Below are 19,392 nucleotides of genomic sequence, written 5' to 3'. Positions count from 1 at the left end.
TTTGGGGGCCACACCCAATGAACATTGAATTGCTTATACTCGTGTTTGTGAACATGTTAGAGACTCCGTTGTAACATATTGCAATAGGTCATTTAATCTGAAATATAATATGAAAAGATGGTGCGAAACGGATTTAAAATGACGAAGTTATCAAGCAATTTGTTTATCTCGTTAGCAAAATTGATAGGGTACTCAATGATTACCCAATTACAACACCGTAATTGGCTCTCTGCACAATTCCAATAATGCGGATCTAGCCTCAATAGCCTTAATATGTACATGCGGTATCTAAAAGTTAAGTATATAGCGAGCATATTTAACAATTTTATAAGCAATAATGTATTGCGAGCAGCTGTGACTTAAATATCGCATGACAATCATATAACTCAAAACTTAAATTTTACTGGAATATAAGAAAAACTAATGCAAAATTAATGTCAGACCTGTCGCCACTCTCAGCAGTCAACCAGGGCTCATAAAAGCTTTTAATAGCGCCTGGGTCCTTTCACCAGCTGTGCTAATGTGAGTGGCGGTGTGGTTGGTGGTCAGACCCTTTTTAACAGCGTGTATATTGATTAAATACAAGCACGCTAGCTGCTAGCATACTTGTATCATTTTCTTTTAAATCAAGTTTATTCGGATCAGTGGCGAAACTTTGCTTGTTGGCGCCCCCCGCTCAGTGACGAAAAGCGCCCCCCTAAAATTTTTTGTCCCTAAAAAAAAAAAAAAAAAAAAAAAAAGGTCGGGTACTTTTTTTCTCACCCCCCTACAGCTTTTTGCGCCCCCTGAAGCAAAAAAAGGGTACCCCAAATATTTTTTTCGCGTCGGCCGAACGCTAAATTGGACAGGGAAATACACAAACAAAGCGTTTTTTCAGTGAAAGGGCCTAAAATTCAGGAAAATTGCGCCCCCCTTATACGGCGCCCCCCCGCACAGCGGGGTCTGCGGGGCCCTAAGTTACGCCACTGATTCGGATGTATATTTATTGATCGTGTATTGAACTGGTGATAGATAATAAAATTGTCTTTTCTCAAAACAAAAAAAACTGTCTTTTCTCAACCTAATCACCTGATCACATGTAATGAACAAACTCGTTATGCTTCATATCTCAGTCATCTGAAAAGCTAGAACTCTCTTTTTTTCAGGACAAATGTAATTTAAATGACCAAACACCATTCAATAATATTTGGCTTGATTCGACTATCCAAACTTTCAAATAAATGCGAAAATGAACCTTCATTTGAAAAAAATTAACAGGAATATTTTTCGATTTGACAAATTCCTCGAACCAGTGGTGGTAATAAGTCATACCAGAAAGAATTATTTCAATTGGGCACTCAGTGACCGAGCTATTAATGCCAACGTATGGGTACTGACTTTTGGCCCCCCCCCTGTACATATTAATGGTCCGGTTAAATTGTGGACATTTCGCTGCAGCTTACTGCCTAGTTTCTTACAGTTATGACTTACTAGTGATACTGGTAGTGATTTTATTGTCCAATTAAACCTCTAAAACAGCTTACTATTTATTTTATTTACATATTCCTGAATGACTGTTTGACTTTTTGTTACAATGCCATTTACAGGTGTTCTCCGAGTCTAGAGTTAACATAAAATCCTGAACATTTTAAGCATTATTTCTGGTATAAGTTATACCAATATAACTGTTAGACCTGGCTACATTTCATTGCAGTTATATGGAAAAGTGTGATACCATTGATTCTTCTCATGTGGCTGATGGAGAAAATCTGTTGTACAAATTGTATCTGAGTATGATCGAAAAAGGATGGACCAATACCAACAAAGAAGTGCAATCAATCGAATCTTATATCTCTGAAAGAGGGCTTTATTTTTCTGTGATCTATGGAATTATTAAAGAGGGGACAATCAATAGAATATCTGTTCACTGTGATAGTAGGGCAATTTCGGTAGAAATAAGCACATTTGTTGACTTAGTATTCAGACAGGAAATTGTCGATCAATTGAGGAAAGCAAACATTTCTAGGATAATTCTACATTTACAACCCGAAATATTATATATGCCTGTTATGGAAAAGTTTAATAAAGTCACTGACCATGGTTATAACAGTGGAGAAAGATACCAGTTGTATTTTCTGCCTAAAAATCTTAGCTTTAGGTTAATACCTGGATTACCTGTTGGTTACAGCTTTGGGTCGATTTCTGACAGTCAAGTTGAGTTTGTGGCAGGTATTTGGTGTCAAGATATAGGGGCAGATCAATCACTCAGCAAAATAAAAGAAGATTATGTAAAACTGAATATCAAACGGCCCCATGTTGCTCTCTATTATGAAAGAGAAAAGTTACCAGTGGGGTGGATAATGATTTATTCAGATGGACAGATGGGGCAATTGCATGTTGTACAGAATCATCGGGGTAAAGGACTAGCCAGAATCATTATCAGAAAACTGACACAACTTGTGAAAGACTCTCATAGCATTTGGCCAACAGTGAGCATTGATGTCAGTAATGATATTTCAATCAAATTGTTCCAGTCGGAAGGATGGACTAGGGTCCCGAGGCCTTACAAAGTAATTGCATGTAAGAGGTGAGAGGTTGTGTTGTTGTTTTTCTTGAAAAGTTTAGAAAAACTGAATGATGTACATTCTACTCGGGAGGTGCATATTGTTTTGACACTTGACAGAAATTAACCAATCAGCTTCAACTATTGACCAATCAAACAAAATATATACCTACCCATCGGAATCCACATCTATTGGGACATTTGTTAAGACTTCACTTGTGAGGGCACTTCTGTTTATTGATTGGAACCCCTTACATTAACAAGTGATTGTGAATTTCTTATCTTCCTTACTCCTAGATGACGAGTCACAAGCCTAATTTTTATTTTATAACAGCAGCATTACAGATCCATTTAACTTCACATTCTATGTGAATCTCTACAATCACATTTTTTAATCATAATCTGCAGAATAATATTCAGTTTAATTTAAGTAATTCAAGAAAGATAAAAATCTATAAAGGATGTATTAATTTTACTGATGTTTTTTGCTTATTTTGCATTTTTTAAATAATAACGATCGGGTTTTTGTTTTATTTTAAAATTGAATTTGTGTGCAAGGTAATTAATGTAGATTCTCGTTTCTGTTTACCTACATGTATTGTATGGTTTCTGCTTCTACTTATAAGCTACTACTATTAGTTTAGTGTGGTTTACAATAAAAGATGTTTTAATTTTGTCTTTGCCTTATATAATGAGTTATACTTTTATACATTTGCTCACATCACTCACAGTCAGCCGCTCTGACATGGGTCTGACATGGTTAACCACCTTCCTTGTGTTGTTGATTAATCATATGAGCGGGATATAAATACCTCATTTCATTTCAATACTCGACTGTATTTTACTCGACTTATTGCTGCTCTAACATCGTTTAAAACCCTAAAAGGACGGTTTTAAAACCTGACTGTCTCATAAAATTCCATACTTAATATTAAATCTGTATATCACTCTTTGATTAATCATCTCAAAATTTACATTAAAAACACTTCATTATAAAATGCCCAGAATGGTGGACTTAGATGTTTCCCCTGTTTTACCTCTTTCGGAGAGACTGGCTCAACTACGGCCCTCAGCTGAACTCCTTCAATTTTACCGTGACAAGGTTTGTGGGGGGGGGGGGGGGCAGGGGTGACATGTGGGGGGGGGGGTGACACCCCCGTATGTGGCTGTAGAACTGGTTATTAATTCTTATAAAATATTCGAAAATTACAATCATTATAAGGATTTGATTTAACTGATAAGCCTTGTACAATCGAAGCCATCCCATCATTTATGTAAAAGTAAATACTTGCATATTATATACACTTATACACAATGTATACAGAATTTTCTCTAAACTTTCTGCGTTACAGGTAGCTGAGTACGATCAAGATAGAGAAGAGACATTGGACAGACTGGAGAAGTTCAAGACAGCTGCAGAGAGCCAGCACTCGTCCCAGTGGAAGGTGCAGCAAAAGGACGAGGAGATCAACGCTCTGCAGAAAGGTATCAGTGACCTGCAAGTGTGCCTCTTCCAGGAACGTGAACAGGTAACTTATATACACGTAGTTTAATGCAGTTTAATGTGCTAGATTATATTATTTTCATGATCTGGATATGGGTACTTTTGACTTCTGCAGGGTATAAATTATCGAGTTCGTATCATATAATCCATCCGAAATTTCAAGATTATGATAAAATTCCAAAGGTTAAAAGTTGATCTAAAATAACAACAATAATCCATCCAACTTCCAGCTGTGTCAAATCTTCCCATACATTGATTTTCAGGACACTTTGTTGATCCTAAAATTCAAACCCACTCGAGTTTAAATCTCCTCATAGATTCCTGTGTATTAGGTATTAAAAGTACACGCAGAGAACGACAGACTGAAGATACGAGAACTAGAGGATAGACAGAAGATACAGCATCTTCTGTCTCTTAGTGTGGGACCATCTTCTCAGAGCACAACTTACTTTGTCACCAAACCTCCTCTAAAAGTACGTATCTTATTTTGCAATCTTCATAATTAATAATTTGTAGCAAAGTTATTGAGTAAAATTTACAAATTATGTTTACTTAGTTAGTTAGATAGATAGAGCGTTCCCGATAGTATGGTTATAACATTGTAAACTCGACCCCGTGTGTGGTTTCATAACTCAATATTTCAGAGCAATGTTAGACCGAAAAAACAGCCGGCACTTCAGAAGAAGAAAGACGATTTACTGAAAAACGATGAAATCGAAAAGAATAGCTTGCTTTTAACTATCGAATCGTTGCAATCACAGGTAAAATGATGTTTAAATATTAACGCAATATGTGGTTTGAGCTGATGGTGAATTCCAGTCAAAACCAGGAATGTGGCATGTTTAAACAATCCTTTGTCAATTATAACTACTAGCAGGAACCCGTATAACCCTAAATGGTGTCAAGACTCAAGAGACTAAAATAATTATTACCTATTTAATTCGCGTTTTTGACACCACTTGGGGTACCAAATTTTGGGCTCTAAAACTCCTATTTCTTGGCCAATTTTTTATTTTTGCATACTGATTTGAAGGCCATTAAAGCATTTGACCCAGTCAAAAAAATTTCAGTTGTATATCTTTTGTGGTTTTTGCGGAAATTCGCGTTAAAGTTGATGCCGTGGTGTCAGTAAAATGGCACAGATAAATATATATATATTTCATGGCTGGACTTCTACACAATAAAAGAAAGCGGTTGTGATTAGATCTTCGAAAGTCTTTGCATCGTTTATTTACATCAATTCTGAGAAATTATATCATTAAAGTAACTACAACAAATACGAATCATATACAATTGAGAATAAATACAAACTAAAAGCAGTGGGAAAATCTGATGAACTGAAATTTAAAAAAAGAAACTGAAAGCCGTTAAAAATGTACTCTTGTCTTATCTCTTATCTAAATACTGATAACTGATTCTCGGAAAATCACTTAAAATCACAACAAAAACCTGTAAAATTTATATTTAAGTAAAAAATGTATTATGCACGTCTCTGGAATAATGGTATAACTAAATAAAATCTACAAAATATACTAAAACTAAAACTAAGCTCCGGCAGATTTAAAAAGTAGATGGTTACTATCAAGGGTGTTCATACCCCCAAACCGTTCAAGGGTTTTCAATTGGGTCTGGTAGAACCCCTCTCTAGCTTCCATAGCCTTTTCTTTGTCTGCTTTACTAATATTAGGCTCAAATACTAAAGCGTCTACTATAATGACAGAAAGGTGCTTACTAAGTGAGGAATTATAGCAGGCTATGGTACTAAAATCTAAATCATGATCAATATCTAAAAAATGGTTAACTAATTTACAACTTCTTATACCTTTCTTTATGTGACTCTTATGGTTAGAGAATCTCTTAGGGAGATTTGAGGTAGTATAACCGACATACGACTGTTTACAAGTCTTACACTCCATTAAATAAATGAGGTTATAACTCTGACAAGATATATACTTAGTTATAGGGAAAACTTGTTTAGAATGGTGACTACTAAAATTGGAACAGGGGGACAGGAAATTTTGCTTACAAACATAACATTTACCACAAGCATGGCACCCTGGGTCGACAGCCCCGGGAACCGCCCTTAGACTTTCGGAGTCTGGTTCCTGGATCTGGCTTGCAGTTGTTTCTCTCTCATTATCACAGTTTAAAGTTCCACTGGCACGGTACTTATTGTGTACAAGCATGCCACCGATAGTTTGATTCTTTCGATGACTCACGAATACACTGTCCGCACGTACCAGCTTCTTCAGGGCCGGATCAAGGTTGAGAAGGTGCTTATACTTATGGATAATGCCCCCCATGTTGGGAAGTGCTGGATTTTGATCCATCACCATGGGTATTAAACAGGCAGTCGACTCATCCTTGTCTTTAAGGGTATACAAGTTTTTCCTATTAGCTATATCACTAAATTTGTTAAAGGCATCTTCTATAATACTGGAATGATAACCTCGGGCTAGAAGGTAACGTGTATAGACCTCTCTCTGCTCCAAGAAGTTAGTATCTTCACTGTTGTTCTGTCTCACCCGCCTCGCCACTCCAAAAGGTATGTTTTTTACAACATGGTTCCTATGGCATGACGTGGGGATAAGGTAGCAGTGGGTGTCACTAGGTTTAGAGTAGAGTTTGGTGTGGACAACATCACCAACAGCATAGACATAGGTGTCTAGAAACTCAACGCCGTCCCTAGAGTAGTCGTAAGTAAACAAAAGGTTTGGGTGGATACTATTGAGCCATTCCATGAATTGTAATAATTCCTCAACAGTACCGGGCCAAGCCATATAAATGTCATCACGTAATCTACCCCAGAATGCTGGTCTATGAGGCGGGCCATATTCTAGATCTCCTTCGTTAACTAAAATATCAATCTTATCCATAGCACAATCAGCATACTCACATGAGTTCTTAGGACCCATCGCTGCTCCACGCTCCTGGCGGTATGTTATACTGTTAAATGAAGCAATGTTGTAATCAAGAGTAATTTCTAGTGCACTAATAATGCATTCTGTACTAAACAATTGATCACCACTACTCCTTTTATTCAGGTGCTTAGTGCATTGTTGGATCCCCATATCCCTAGGAATGTTGGTAAACATGTTAGATATATCGATGGCAACATGTATAACCTCCTTTCCCAACAATATGCTAGACTCGTTCAGGCTATCAATCTTCCTCAGAAAGTGAGGGGTATCAATAATTCTATAATTCAAAGTAGCCTTCTTCAATTCATACGCAGTCAAGGCAGAAAGGTTTTCAATGTATGAACCACAGCCGGTGGTAATCATCCTCCCAGGATACAAAGGTGGTTTGTGTGCCTTGGGATTCAGGTACATGTTTCCAGGCTGGTTAAGCTCAGTACATGGAATAACCCACTCCTTGACCTTCTTGGACATACCTAATTCATCTTTAAACTCAATTGTCCAATTCGAAATTTTATCAATCAATTCTACAACTAAATCATCTACATTATTTACAATACTATATACAGATCTATCATTTAAATGTACACCTATTCGTTGAATATAATCTTCTTCACTAAGAAGGAAGAATCCTACTCCTTTATCGAATGGTCTGATTACAATGTCTTTCCAACCTTTGACTTCTTTGAGAGCTGCTCTATATATATATCGTCTCGCTTTATATATAGTAAGATTATTATCAGTACTATACAGTAACTTCCTAAATCAAAGTTTATATTGTGCAATTCTGCTTACTTTTAATGTATCACAGTTACACGACTGCAAGAAGCTGCACTACGACCAAGTGTCAGTACTACGGGAAGATGGTGAAATAAGGCGCGCTGAGCACGAGGTTGAGGCGCAGCATCTTCAGGAACGTGTCCAGCATCTTGCTGACCAGTTACAAAAAACTCAGGGACTTCTTTACGACAGTACGTTGAGGGTCTTTCTTGGCAATTTTATTATTTATTGGATCAAAAAGTGGGGGAGGGGGCATTTGATATTATGGCCTCTGGGGGCTGAAAAGTGGGGGCGGGGGCGGGCATGGCCCCCCCCCCCCCTACTTCCTCCACCCCTGGGCACTGCACGTTTTCGAGAACCCTATCAAATGTAACATCAAAATATTCCGGTCTAATACTTAGTAGTTTTCACCGACTAGCGGTTTAAATGAATAATTTTACCAATGGTGTTTGATTTCATATAGGGCAGTGATGTCATGTAAAATCAAAAAATAACACTCTACAGCGTAAAAATTCTGTAAACTGGCAAAATTTTCTCATACAGCATTTTTTCATACTCAACTATGAATTTCAAATTTTCATTTGTGGGGGTAGATCCCCTGTCTCGTATGCTTCAATTTGTGTGCTGCTATACTGTCACGTGGTTCAGCCTGTCACGGGGTTCAGCCTGTCATTTGTACAGCAGCTTTCAGTTTGTTGTATGCAAATTAATTCAGTCCAACGTATGGAAACCGTGTACAATACAGGTTTTGTGACTTTGGATCTGACTGCGAATCTTTTAGTCGCGACCTATAGAGTATAGCTACCTTTGTGCCGTGAAGGATCGGTTGAAGAACGACTACACTTCCCTTTCCTTTAAGATAATCCAGCTTCTTTAAAGCTCTTGTAACTGGCTGGTTGCATATTTATAGTATGCCAGTACGGTCCTATACTACTACTGCTTTGACCATTGGCCAACAAGTATAAAGACATTGGCCAACTGAAGTACTATATGTATAAAGACAAACAAAGGTCAAAGGGACAACCGTAATTAGACCTATTAGGGTTGGCTACCTTAGTCTTAAGTGGAAGTAGGGCATATAACATATTGTGCAGACAGGATCACTACTTGTGGCTACCTACCTATGTGACCTATGTTGTATTTCATCAAGACTTGACGGGGCCATCACATGTTCTGACCACCCCACAGCGAAGTTAAGTCTCGCTCGTTGCGCCAGCACAGCAGAGTTCGTACTTGGAGGGTTGGAGGAGTATATCCCCTGATCGGCGGCTTATTGGGGAGAGACAACGTGAACTTTGCAAATGAGTTGTTGTTGTGTTTTTGCAACTAGAAATAGACCAATCCCTGTACATTTATCAGTGGAAGCTATAAACGATTGTGTGAGCGCCCCACCAGGCTGCTGATAGGCTTTTTGTCCGGACTAGATAGAACCTACTGTTCAGTATTTTGACGTACAGTTCTCCACTTCTGATACGACAACCAATCCCACAGGTACCAAAGACTTCCTGACTTTAAAGTACGAACACCGACAAGCTGAGAGACGCTGGATCGAAGAGAAAGATCATCTACTTAGAGAGCTTGATAAACTTAAAGAGGTAATGATTTATAAAGAATTTTATACATATTACCAGGCACCAGCTGTTGAACGAGATTGATTGACGATTAAAAAAAGTGTCACTACTTAATAATTATTACACTGCAATGCTTCTATCGTTACTTACAGTGATATTCCAGGACATTGATACGACCTGTACGGAGTTAACGGATACTGGCGAACAAGCTCTTTTGGGTCTTACTGGGAGGCAAGTTATCGTCACAACCAACAAAAACCTTCAAGTTGAACTTGATCAGGTATGTTTTTGAGTCTTCTTTTTTTTTCCACAAAACTTCTCGAAGACTGTTGAATTTTCGCTGGTGTTAATGGCACAATCGGTAATTTGTTTGAGTTCATGAATCCGAGATTTTGGAAACATTTTGGAAACATGTGTCAGAATTGTGTCAGAATTGTGTCCGATTTGGAAACATGCATTTGTAGCCGCAATTATGCCTGGACTGACTTGAAATCGATCTGGTATGGTAGAGGGACATGTGTACTAACATTTCTAGCCACTCAGAAGTGCGAAATATTGCCCTGGTTCATGGAATGAACGAAATGAACAAAAAATGAACATTGTCCTAGAATCGCCTAAAATGAGCTGAAACCGATTGGGATCGATTGGTATTGATACCACAAGTGTGCCTGAGAAGTTTGGTGGGTCTATCATGTCCAGAAAGGGCTCTGGGGCAATGTTTCCATTTTGGTGTCAGAGTAGTTGAGTTCGTGGAAACATTTGTGTCCGATTTGGAAACATGCCTTTGTAGCCGCAATTATGCCTGGACTGACTTGAAATCGATCTGGTATGGTAGAGGGACATGTGTACTAACATTTCTAGCCACTCAGAAGGGCGAAATATTGCCCTGGGTCATGGAATGAACGAAATGAACAAAAAATGAACATTATCCTAGAATTGCCTAAAATGAACTGAAACTGATTGGGATCGATTGGTATTGATACCACAAGTGTCCCTGAGAAGTTTGGTGGGTCTAGCATGTCTAGAAAGGCCTCTGGGGCAATGTTTCCATTTTGGTGTCAGAGTAGTTGAGCTCGTGGAAACATTTGTGTCCGATTTGGAAACATGCCTTTGTAGCCGCAATTATGCCTGGACTGACTTGAAATCGATCTGGTATGGTAGAGGGACATGTGTACTAACATTTCTAGCCACTCAGAAGTGCGAAATATTGCCCTGGTTCATGGAATGAACGAAATGAACAAAAAATGAACATTGTCCTAGAATCGCCTAAAATGAGCTGAAACCGTTTGGGATCGATTGGTATTGATACCACAAGTGTGCCTGAGAAGTTTGGTGGGTCTAGCATGTCCAGAAAGGGCTCTGGGGCAATGTTTCCATTTTGGTGTCAGAGTAGTTGGGCTCGTGGAAACATTTGTGTCCGATTTGGAAACATGCCTTTGTAGCCGCAATTATGCCTGGACTGACTTGAAATCGATCTGGTATGGTAGAGGGACATGTGTACTAACATTTCTAGCCACTCAGAAGTGCGAAATATTGCCCTGGTTCATGGAATGAACGAAATGAACAAAAAATGAACATTGTCCTAGAATCGCCTAAAATGAGCTGAAACCGATTGGGATCGATTGGTATTGATACCACAAGTGTCCCTGAGAAGTTTGGTGGGTCTAGCATGTCCAGAAAGGGCTCTGGGGCAATGTTTCCATTTTGGTGTCAGAGTAGTTGAGCTCGTGGAAACATTTGTGTCCGATTTGGAAACATGCCTTTGTAGCCGCAATTATGCCTGGACTGACTTGAAATCGATCTGGTATGGTAGAGGGACATGTGTACTAACATTTCTAGCCACTCAGAAGGGCGCAATATTGCCCTGGTTCATGGAATGAACGAAATGAACAAAAAATGAACATTATCCTAGAATTGCCTAAAATGAACTGAAACTGATTGGGATCGATTGGTATTGATACCACAAGTGTCCCTGAGAAGTTTGGTGGGTCTAGCATGTCTAGAAAGGCCTCTGGGGCAATGTTTCCATTTTGGTGTCAGAGTAGTTGAGCTCGTGGAAACATTTGTGTCCGATTTGGAAACATGCCGAATGAGAAGTGATGGTGGACCCCTAAACGCTCCCAAACGTGCCAGACGTTAAACTTAAATGTTTTTGTATACTATTGAATAATACAGGGGGGGGGGGGGCAAAAGTCAGTACCCATACGTTGGCCTTAATAGCTCAGTCACTGAGTGCCCAATTGAAATAATTATTTTTGGTATGACTTACTACCAAATGAAGGTTCATTTTCGCATTTATTTGATAGTTTTGATATCCGGATCGAACCAAATGTTATTGAATGGTGTTTGGTCATTTAAATTACGTTTGTCCTGAAAAAATGAGTCCTAGCTTCTCAGATGACCGAGATATGAAGATAATGATTTTATGGATGACCGGTAGTAGAGACTTATCAAACTATTGTTTAGGAGGAAACGCGATCTTTCAGTGTAATACACTTTCATCAGGCTCAAATTATTTGCTATATAGTAGTGTTGCAAGTATTAAGACATATGAAGCATAACAAGTTTGTTCATGACATGTGATCAGGTGATTAGGTTGAGGCTAGACCCGCATTATGGGAAGCATGCAGAGAGCCCAATTACGGTTGTCGTAATTGGGTAATCATTGAGTACCCAATCAATTTTGCTAACGAGATAAACAAATAGCTTGATAACTTCGTCATTTTAATTCCGTTTCGCGCCATCTTTCAGATTATATTCCGGATTAAACGACCCAGGCAATATGTTACAACGGAGTCTCTAACATGTTCACAAACACGAATATAAGAAATTCAATGTTGATTGCATTTTTAAATTTTGGTGACGGAATCCTCGAACAAGTAGGTTCAGTATGCCATCTGCAAAGCAACAACTCTCAAATATTATTAATATTTGATATATGTATATAATATATATTATAAAACACGGCGGTGGTATAAAGGTATAAGACCCAACGTATGGGTACTGATTTCCCCCCCCCCCCCCTCAAATCGATTCCAGCTCATTTCAGGCGATTCTAGGATAATGTTCATTTTTTGTTCATTTCGTTCATTCCATGAACCAAGGCAATATTTCCACTTCTGAGTGGTAAGAAATGTTAGTACACATGTCCCTCTACCATACCAGATCGATTTCAAGTCAGTTCAGGCATAATTGCGGCTACAAGGGCATGTTTCCAAATCGGACACAAATGTTTCCACGAGCTCAACTACTCTGACACCAAAATGGAAACATTGCCCCAGAGCCCTTTCTGGACATGCTAGACCCACCAAACTTCTCAGGGACACTTGTGGTATCAATACCAATCGGTTTCAGTTCATTTTAGGCAATTCTAGGATAATGTTCATTTTTTGTTCATTTCGTTCATTCCCTGAACCAGGGAAATATTTCGCACGTTTGAGTGGTTAGAAATGTTAGTACACATGTCCCTCTACCATACCAGATCGATTTCAAGTCAGTCCAGGCATAATTGCGGCTACAAGGGCATGTTTCCAAATCGGACGCAAATGTTTGCACGAGCTCAACTACTCTGACACCAAAATGGAAACATTGCCCCAGAGCCCTTTCTGAACATGCTAGACCCACCAAACTTCTCAGGGACACCTCTGGTATCAATACCAACCGATACCAATCGGTTTCAGCTCATTTTAGGCAATTCTAGGATAATGTTCATTTTTTGTTCATTTCGTTCATTATATGAATCATAGAAATATTTCACAGGAAGCTTAAAATGTTAGTACTCAAGCCACTGTATCATATCAGGGCAAATCCAACTCTGTTTACGGACATATACAGCCAAAAACATGTTTCCAAATCGGACACAAATGTTTCCACGAACTCGGATTCATCTTCTGATTTGTTTTAGGCGCGTAAATTTTTCACCTCATTTATATTAAAAGTTGAAATTTTAGCATTTAGTATTGCCGCGCGTTGCGCGCGCACTCACAACGTGCTTCGTTATTTTAAATAACCTATTTATGCCGCTCTGTACTTGGGATCGATTAATATTTCAAATCTGTACGTAGCTTACATTGATATTATTCACGCTTACTCGGCTATTTAAATTTTCAACGATTACAAGATATATCATTTGACAGCTACAATTTTCCAGGCAAACAAGCTGTGCGACATGTACCGCGAACAGTGTTTGACTCTTGAAGAAGAGCTGTGCAAGGTTAAAGAAGAAAACGATGTTTCCCGTTCTCTGTTCAAAGAACGAACTTCCCAAATGACAAGACGACTTACCACCATGAATTCGAGGTAAGAAATAAGCTTCAATCTGCTACTTTCCATATCAGCCAAACATTCCGATATCCTGTCTCTCCAAGTACTTTAAACGGCAGATTATGAAGGAATTTAAATCAGGTATGAAGCACTGGATAGTAGGAGAACGTTAGAAATGGAAGGGTTCAAGACAGACGTGCAAATGCTGAGAAAGAAGGTCCACGATCTGGAGAAACAGTTATTTAAGGTTTGTTTTCGGCTGTAGTCTCGTTATAAATGTTCTATTAGGTTTGGTCGTTTCACTGATAATCAGTCAATTTAAATTCTACGCCTCTTCTGTTGTAATAACTATATTTGTCTCAGGTTTCATTGGCTGAAAAAGAGAATCCAGACATACACGTTCTTAAACACGTTAAATCAACCGCACAACGGTCCAAGAAGTTGCTCGGAGAAATAAACTCTGTAAAATCTAGATTATATTCGGTCGAAAATAATATGCGTGGAAATTTTTAATTATCTAAGATCTTAGTATGTTATGTAGGGATTTTGACCGATTTCAGAAGACAGAGCACAGCTATGGTTAACTCGTTTTTACTATCATGTATTATTACTTTGTAATTATAAAGGGCAGGCATTTTGTACATATATTTCCATGCAATTGTCTATCATATCAGATTTTTTGTTACTTTATTTATCACATCGTTGTTCAGAAACAGACGTATTTAGCACAATTTTATGTAGTAAAACTTATATTATGCTATGTAGCCTGGCGTAATTTATACTTTGATATTTATATGTAACAAATTTTGACTGCTATATTATGACATGCTATTATATATACTTTGATATCTATACTTGGATATATTTAAAATATCTTAGGACACATATACCCATCGAAATTACTGAACCTTGATATGCGACTATTTCTCTAATTGATGCCTCTCATCGCTTTAGTTTCCCATTTTCTATCCTTTCCTGTTACATAAAACTGTATGTTATCTCCATTTTATCGATTACAACAACTTTCCTCCTTTTTAAAAAGACGATTTATTCAGGATGGGAAGTCTCTTGGATAATTCACTACAGATTATTTCAAATACTACGGGCAAAAGCTTGTTTGTCCGCTTGTGGCCTCTATCTACAGCACCTAAAGGTGAAGGCTGCGTTTATTACAACTCAGGAGTCAAATACCATGAATCGTTTTTCAAAGATTCTCACTATAAAACTAGAAAGTGCTTGCTGCTCTTTTTTGATTGACATTAACCCTTAGATAAGCTAATATTATTGTATCAATATTATTATACCAATATTTAAATTCGCATAAACCAGGTATAGTATACATAGTACACGAGTTAGGAGGGCACTGTTTGCTGTACGATGTGATAGCAGCTAGGTTCCTGGAGGCTGGTTACACTGTCGCTTCTCACGACCAGTACGGACATGGGCTCAGCAGTGGCACCAGACTTCACACTTCAAACTACCAGGTTACCAAAATTAGCCTGAAATCAGCGATATTTCAATTTTGTTGGACGTTAATCGTAAACTTTTGCCTCCGAAAAGTACAAATAACAGATAAATCCTGTCCTTTTTTCTGGCTAAATATCATTTAGATCAGAGTTGATTGACATCCTTACTTCCAGACGTACGTTGCGGACACTCTTCAGTGTTTAGAGGAAGTAAAGTGCCAGTACCAAGACACTGACAATGTCTTACTGTTCGGGCACGGAGTGGGTGGGTTACTTGCCGCTCTCTTAGCCGCACAAAACCCTGGTTTTGTCAAGGGTTTGATACTTCATGGTCCTATCTTCAAGGTGCTTTTAGATTCCATTAATTTGATTCAGATTTTCATTCTTGGTATTTATCTTTTAAGGTTGGCTGATCCATAAGTACGAGTTTTAAGGTCCAGCGGTTCAATTCACGAGTAATCCTAGCTTTATACTGTGCTAATGATGATTATAACAAGCTAAAGTTCCCCTTTACAGTTTTTAGAAGAGCACGCCAGTACAGTGAACGTATGCTGGTATCTGTCCTATGTACTACCACTAGCGTACAGTCCTGTTAACGGAACTGATCCAGCTCTTCTCATTACCGACAAGGTAAATAGTAACTTTATAAAATCACTCTAGATTTACCTCGATATCTTCAACGATCTACAATCATAAATTATATGTATATAAAACTGCAGGGGTCATTTTTATTCGCATCTTGCAGTCACAGAAAAGTGACGTGAGTTTAAGACCATTGTGGGCAATAATTTCAACAGTTAAACTGTCCCAGGATCAAAGAATGAAGTACGCACGTGACCCGTTTATCTGGCACGAAGGGCCCCGTCTCAGCACAATACACGCTGTAACGACAGCTATGGGTGATCTGGAGCAGGTTGAGGAGCCCCTGAGCTGCCCTACACTTATACAGTGTGGACAGGATGATCAGCTTCTTAATGTATGTAACTGTACATACTGTAACTGTACAACTGTGTTGCACTGATCAAAAGTCTGACATCATGGTTAATTGTTTATAGTTTAATATAGTTTAAATTGTTTTTCTAGAAGATGTGGCCATCTATACAGCTTTTGTAGATTAAAATTGCTTGTAATGTTTCCTATTTTAGAAAACTAATCTAACCGCATGGTCGAAACGATGCTCCAAAACTACAAAACTTTTGTTTTACGAAGGAGCTAAACACTACCTCCACATGGACACGCCTGAGTGCACAATCAAGGTTTGTAACAGGGTGAAATAGGTCTATAAATAAAAGATGTCAACCATTCGATGAGCACAATATTTCTTTTTAGATCTAACTTGTGAATTGTTCAGGTGCTTGACGAGATGGTAAAGTTTTGTGATGTAGTACGATCTGAAGCAGCCAGCGATACTGATGATGCAGTAGGATCTGAAGCAGCCAGCGATACTGATGATGCAGTAGGATCTGAAGCAGCCAGCGATACTGATGATGCAGTAGGATCTGAAGCAGGCAGCGATACTGCTGATGACTGAGGGACTGCAGTAGAATCATATGTTTTGAGACGAACCCTCCAAAATCACATACATACCAACAATCAACATTGAGGATTAGCCTACTTATTTTACCGACTGGATTGGGTTGAAATAATATGGTTATGATGAAAGAGACAGAGTGGAATGTTTGACTGATATTTGTTACGCGGGCTCACCTGATAATGAAGTTTTTGGCTGTACATCAGGTCGTCGAGTAATGTATGAGTGGTTGGGTCTATGACCTTGGTTTGGGCCGTTAACTACTTGATCAGTGGTTGACCTGAGTGAAATTATGAGAATGATACCACATTTTTATCCGAGTTTGTGTTTTTGTGTTCTATTGCAAATCTCTTGTTTCTCAAATTATCAACTGTGTTCAAATATATTTTTATTCCTAAATTACTTAAGCGATAATCTTTTCATTTTTAAAAAGTGATTTATTTTTGTATTTGAAGATAATATATTATGTGAAACATCGATGTATTGTTCAATTGTTAATACTTATTTTTAATTATAATTATTTTTAATCATATTTAATACAATTTCAGACTTGTTCCTTAATATTGTTTACATCGGGAATGTACTGCTATATTCATTTCTTTGGAAGCATCAAATTAATAAACTACCCTACCTGAACAGAATTTATGTTAACAAGTTTATTATGTCCTGAATTACTCAAATTTAACAAGTGCTAACTAACTCCATAGGGTACAAGACAATGAAGATATCAGTTCTCGGCGGGGGGATTGCAGGACTGGTAGCAGCCTACAATCTCTCCCTGAACCCCGCTGCTCATGTCTCTCTTTACGAGGCCTCTCTCGATTTGGGGGCTGGATCCAGACTAGACGAACTGAAAACGGAGCTAAGTTTGAGCTGGGACCACATTCACTGAGGTGTGTGGGAAATAACGGTATCAGGCTGCTAGAACTAGTGGACGAGATTGCTCTGAACTCTCAGGTTTTGAGTGTGACGAAGGATCATCCTGCTGCAAAGGTCAGATATATAGGGTTAGAGGGTAAGTTAGTGGCGTTACCATCCAGTCTGACAACTGCAATCAAACACGACAAAATGAGCGCGTTTGTTAAAGCCGCTGTGAAGGACCTTGTCTCTAAAGGACGGTATTCTGCTAATGATGAGTCAGTACACATGTTCTTCACGAGGCGGTTTGGACGGGAAATAGCAGATTTGATCTCAGACCCGATGTGTAGAGGTATTTCTGCTAGCGATTCCAGGACGTTGGGTGTGTCAGCTATGTTTCCTCAGCTTGTTAAGGGTGAATATGAACGGAGGAGCATTATCAAATCCATGTACCATAACAAGGTAAACGTGCCTGAGTTTGTTGGGAATAAAAATGAGTTTGCAATGAAAGCTAAATTAGATGGGTGGCGAATGTTAAATTTCAAACATGGGATGGAACAGCTACCTCGAGCCATCCTCAATATTTTAAGAGACAGTTCAAATGTTGATATATATGAAAACTCTCCTGTTGAACACATTTCAGTCAGAAACCCTGAAGTGACAGTTACAGTAAAGGATGGAAAAGCTCGACACTTCGACCATGTAGTTTCGGCTATTCCATCTTTTGCACTCGCTAATGCACTGCCGGACGAGGAAATCGGCAAACGCTTATCAGAAATCAATTTTGTAGACGTTGCTCATGTTTCGTTAGAATTCAAGGATATTTCATTCGATCTTAAAGCGTTTGGTTGTTTGATACCTTCCTACGAAAACCCAGCAGTTTTGGGGATCATATTCGATTCAGTAATCTTCCCTGAGAACGACACAACAGAATACAAATCAAATCGTTTATCTTTAATGATTGGTGGTGAATGGTTTGAGAAATATTTTGGCGACCCTAAAACATGTGATCGGGACCTCATCAGAACTATGGCTCTGGACACAATTAAAAAATACTTAGGAATAACCGCAGAACCAAGTCAATGTCACGTGGATATTCTAGAGAAATGTATACCACATTACACGGTGGGACACAGAAACAGAGTGAAGCACTTGTTCAGACTGATCAAGGAGGATAACCTGCGGTTGTCACTGATAGGGAACTCCTACAGCGGAGCAGGTATACCAGACTGTATAGCAAATGCTATCGATCATACTGAGCCTCTCCACGAGATTATGAATGAGAGATATTATGGTTACAATCCTGCACTTGAGGAGGAGATTATTACACCAGAAACTGATTTCATGGCGAACTACAAGGAATGGAAGGAGTATCGCCGTGAAAGGGGCATGTAGCTAGGAGATTTAGTTTCGTTTCCCGTTTTTTGTAAGCTGATTAAATTTGCTTGTTATTTATCTTGGTATGTACTGTATCTTGTTACGTATCTTCTTAGGGAGTAGAATTGTTAAAATTGAAATGGGTGACCCCTCAATTTCGCTTTAAACTGAACATTTTGTGAGATGTTTAGTTTTTTTTTGTATACTGATCAGTATTGATCTTTTGTTGATTCTTGAGATTGTTGATAAATTTCGATGAATATGAAATATTTATGATCTCGTCTATTTAAGTAAATGTTACGATAAGTTATTTATTTTAGATAAGAATTTTGATGGTTACTATGGTTACTATGGTTACTAGAGTTGTTGCTAAATCTAAATCACACTCTATTTATTTATCATAACACCAAGAAATGACCCATCTTGGTTTCGTGTAGACATGAAGTTGATAATGTATATTGAAGTAAACCTCGATGCAATTGATTTTTATAGTTTGTATTTTTATTCGTCGGAATTTTCAAATGTGCAAGTGGGTCTCAAATAACTATAAAAGTTTGGTTACAAGGCAGACGTTTTAGTTTG

At 38.3% G+C, this 19,392-nt stretch overlaps 3 protein-coding genes across 3 annotated transcripts; all 3 read left to right on the top strand.

Annotated features, from left to right (window-relative positions):
• The first annotated feature begins 3,548 nt into the window (after nt 1-3,548).
• On the top strand, nt 3,549-14,522 carry LOC134811199 (coiled-coil domain-containing protein 77-like). The gene is made up of 10 exons (XM_063817956.1): nt 3,549-3,644; nt 3,895-4,071; nt 4,379-4,519; nt 4,691-4,807; nt 7,776-7,935; nt 9,236-9,339; nt 9,479-9,595; nt 13,466-13,614; nt 13,720-13,825; nt 13,942-14,522. Exons 1-10 carry the CDS (start codon nt 3,549-3,551, stop codon nt 14,089-14,091), a joined length of 1,317 nt encoding a protein of 438 aa, XP_063674026.1. The 3' UTR covers nt 14,092-14,522.
• A 107-nt stretch (nt 14,523-14,629) lies between these two features.
• On the top strand, nt 14,630-17,150 carry LOC134810996 (monoglyceride lipase-like). Its single transcript, XM_063817695.1, has 7 exons — nt 14,630-14,731; nt 14,908-15,062; nt 15,219-15,389; nt 15,561-15,674; nt 15,856-16,020; nt 16,190-16,300; nt 16,396-17,150. The coding sequence occupies exons 1-7, from the start codon at nt 14,635-14,637 to the stop codon at nt 16,573-16,575; spliced, it is 993 nt and encodes a 330-aa protein (XP_063673765.1). The 5' UTR covers nt 14,630-14,634; the 3' UTR covers nt 16,576-17,150.
• Nucleotides 17,151-17,286: 136 nt separating this feature from the next.
• On the top strand, nt 17,287-19,380 carry LOC134810985 (protoporphyrinogen oxidase-like). The gene is given in 2 exon segments (XM_063817683.1): nt 17,287-17,390; nt 17,393-19,380. Coding segments are annotated over 2 exon segments (1,533 nt in total). The 5' UTR covers nt 17,287-17,293; the 3' UTR covers nt 18,829-19,380.
• The last annotated feature ends 12 nt before the right edge of the window (nt 19,381-19,392 follow it).

The sequence above is a fragment of the Bolinopsis microptera genome, chromosome 2 (genome assembly GCF_026151205.1).
Source record: "Bolinopsis microptera isolate Bmic1 chromosome 2, MBARI_Bmic_1.0, whole genome shotgun sequence".
Taxonomy (NCBI): Eukaryota; Metazoa; Ctenophora; class Tentaculata; order Lobata; family Bolinopsidae; genus Bolinopsis; species Bolinopsis microptera.
The sequence above is the reverse complement of the archived record's forward strand: the minus strand, read 5'-3'. Positions and strand labels throughout refer to the sequence as shown.

Coding starts and splice junctions, on each gene's coding strand:
- LOC134811199 (XM_063817956.1), top strand. CDS start 3,549: ATGGTGGACTTAGATGTTTCCCCTGTTTTACCTCTTTCGGAGAGACTG. Junction 4,072..4,378: donor TCTTCCAGGAACGTGAACAG/GTAACTTATATA, acceptor CCTGTGTATTAG/GTATTAAAAGTACACGCAGA. Junction 9,596..13,465: donor TTCAAGTTGAACTTGATCAG/GTATGTTTTTGA, acceptor ACAATTTTCCAG/GCAAACAAGCTGTGCGACAT.
- LOC134810996 (XM_063817695.1), top strand. CDS start 14,635: ATGGGAAGTCTCTTGGATAATTCACTACAGATTATTTCAAATACTACG. Junction 15,063..15,218: donor TTCACACTTCAAACTACCAG/GTTACCAAAATT, acceptor CCTTACTTCCAG/ACGTACGTTGCGGACACTCT. Junction 15,390..15,560: donor TTCATGGTCCTATCTTCAAG/GTGCTTTTAGAT, acceptor TCCCCTTTACAG/TTTTTAGAAGAGCACGCCAG.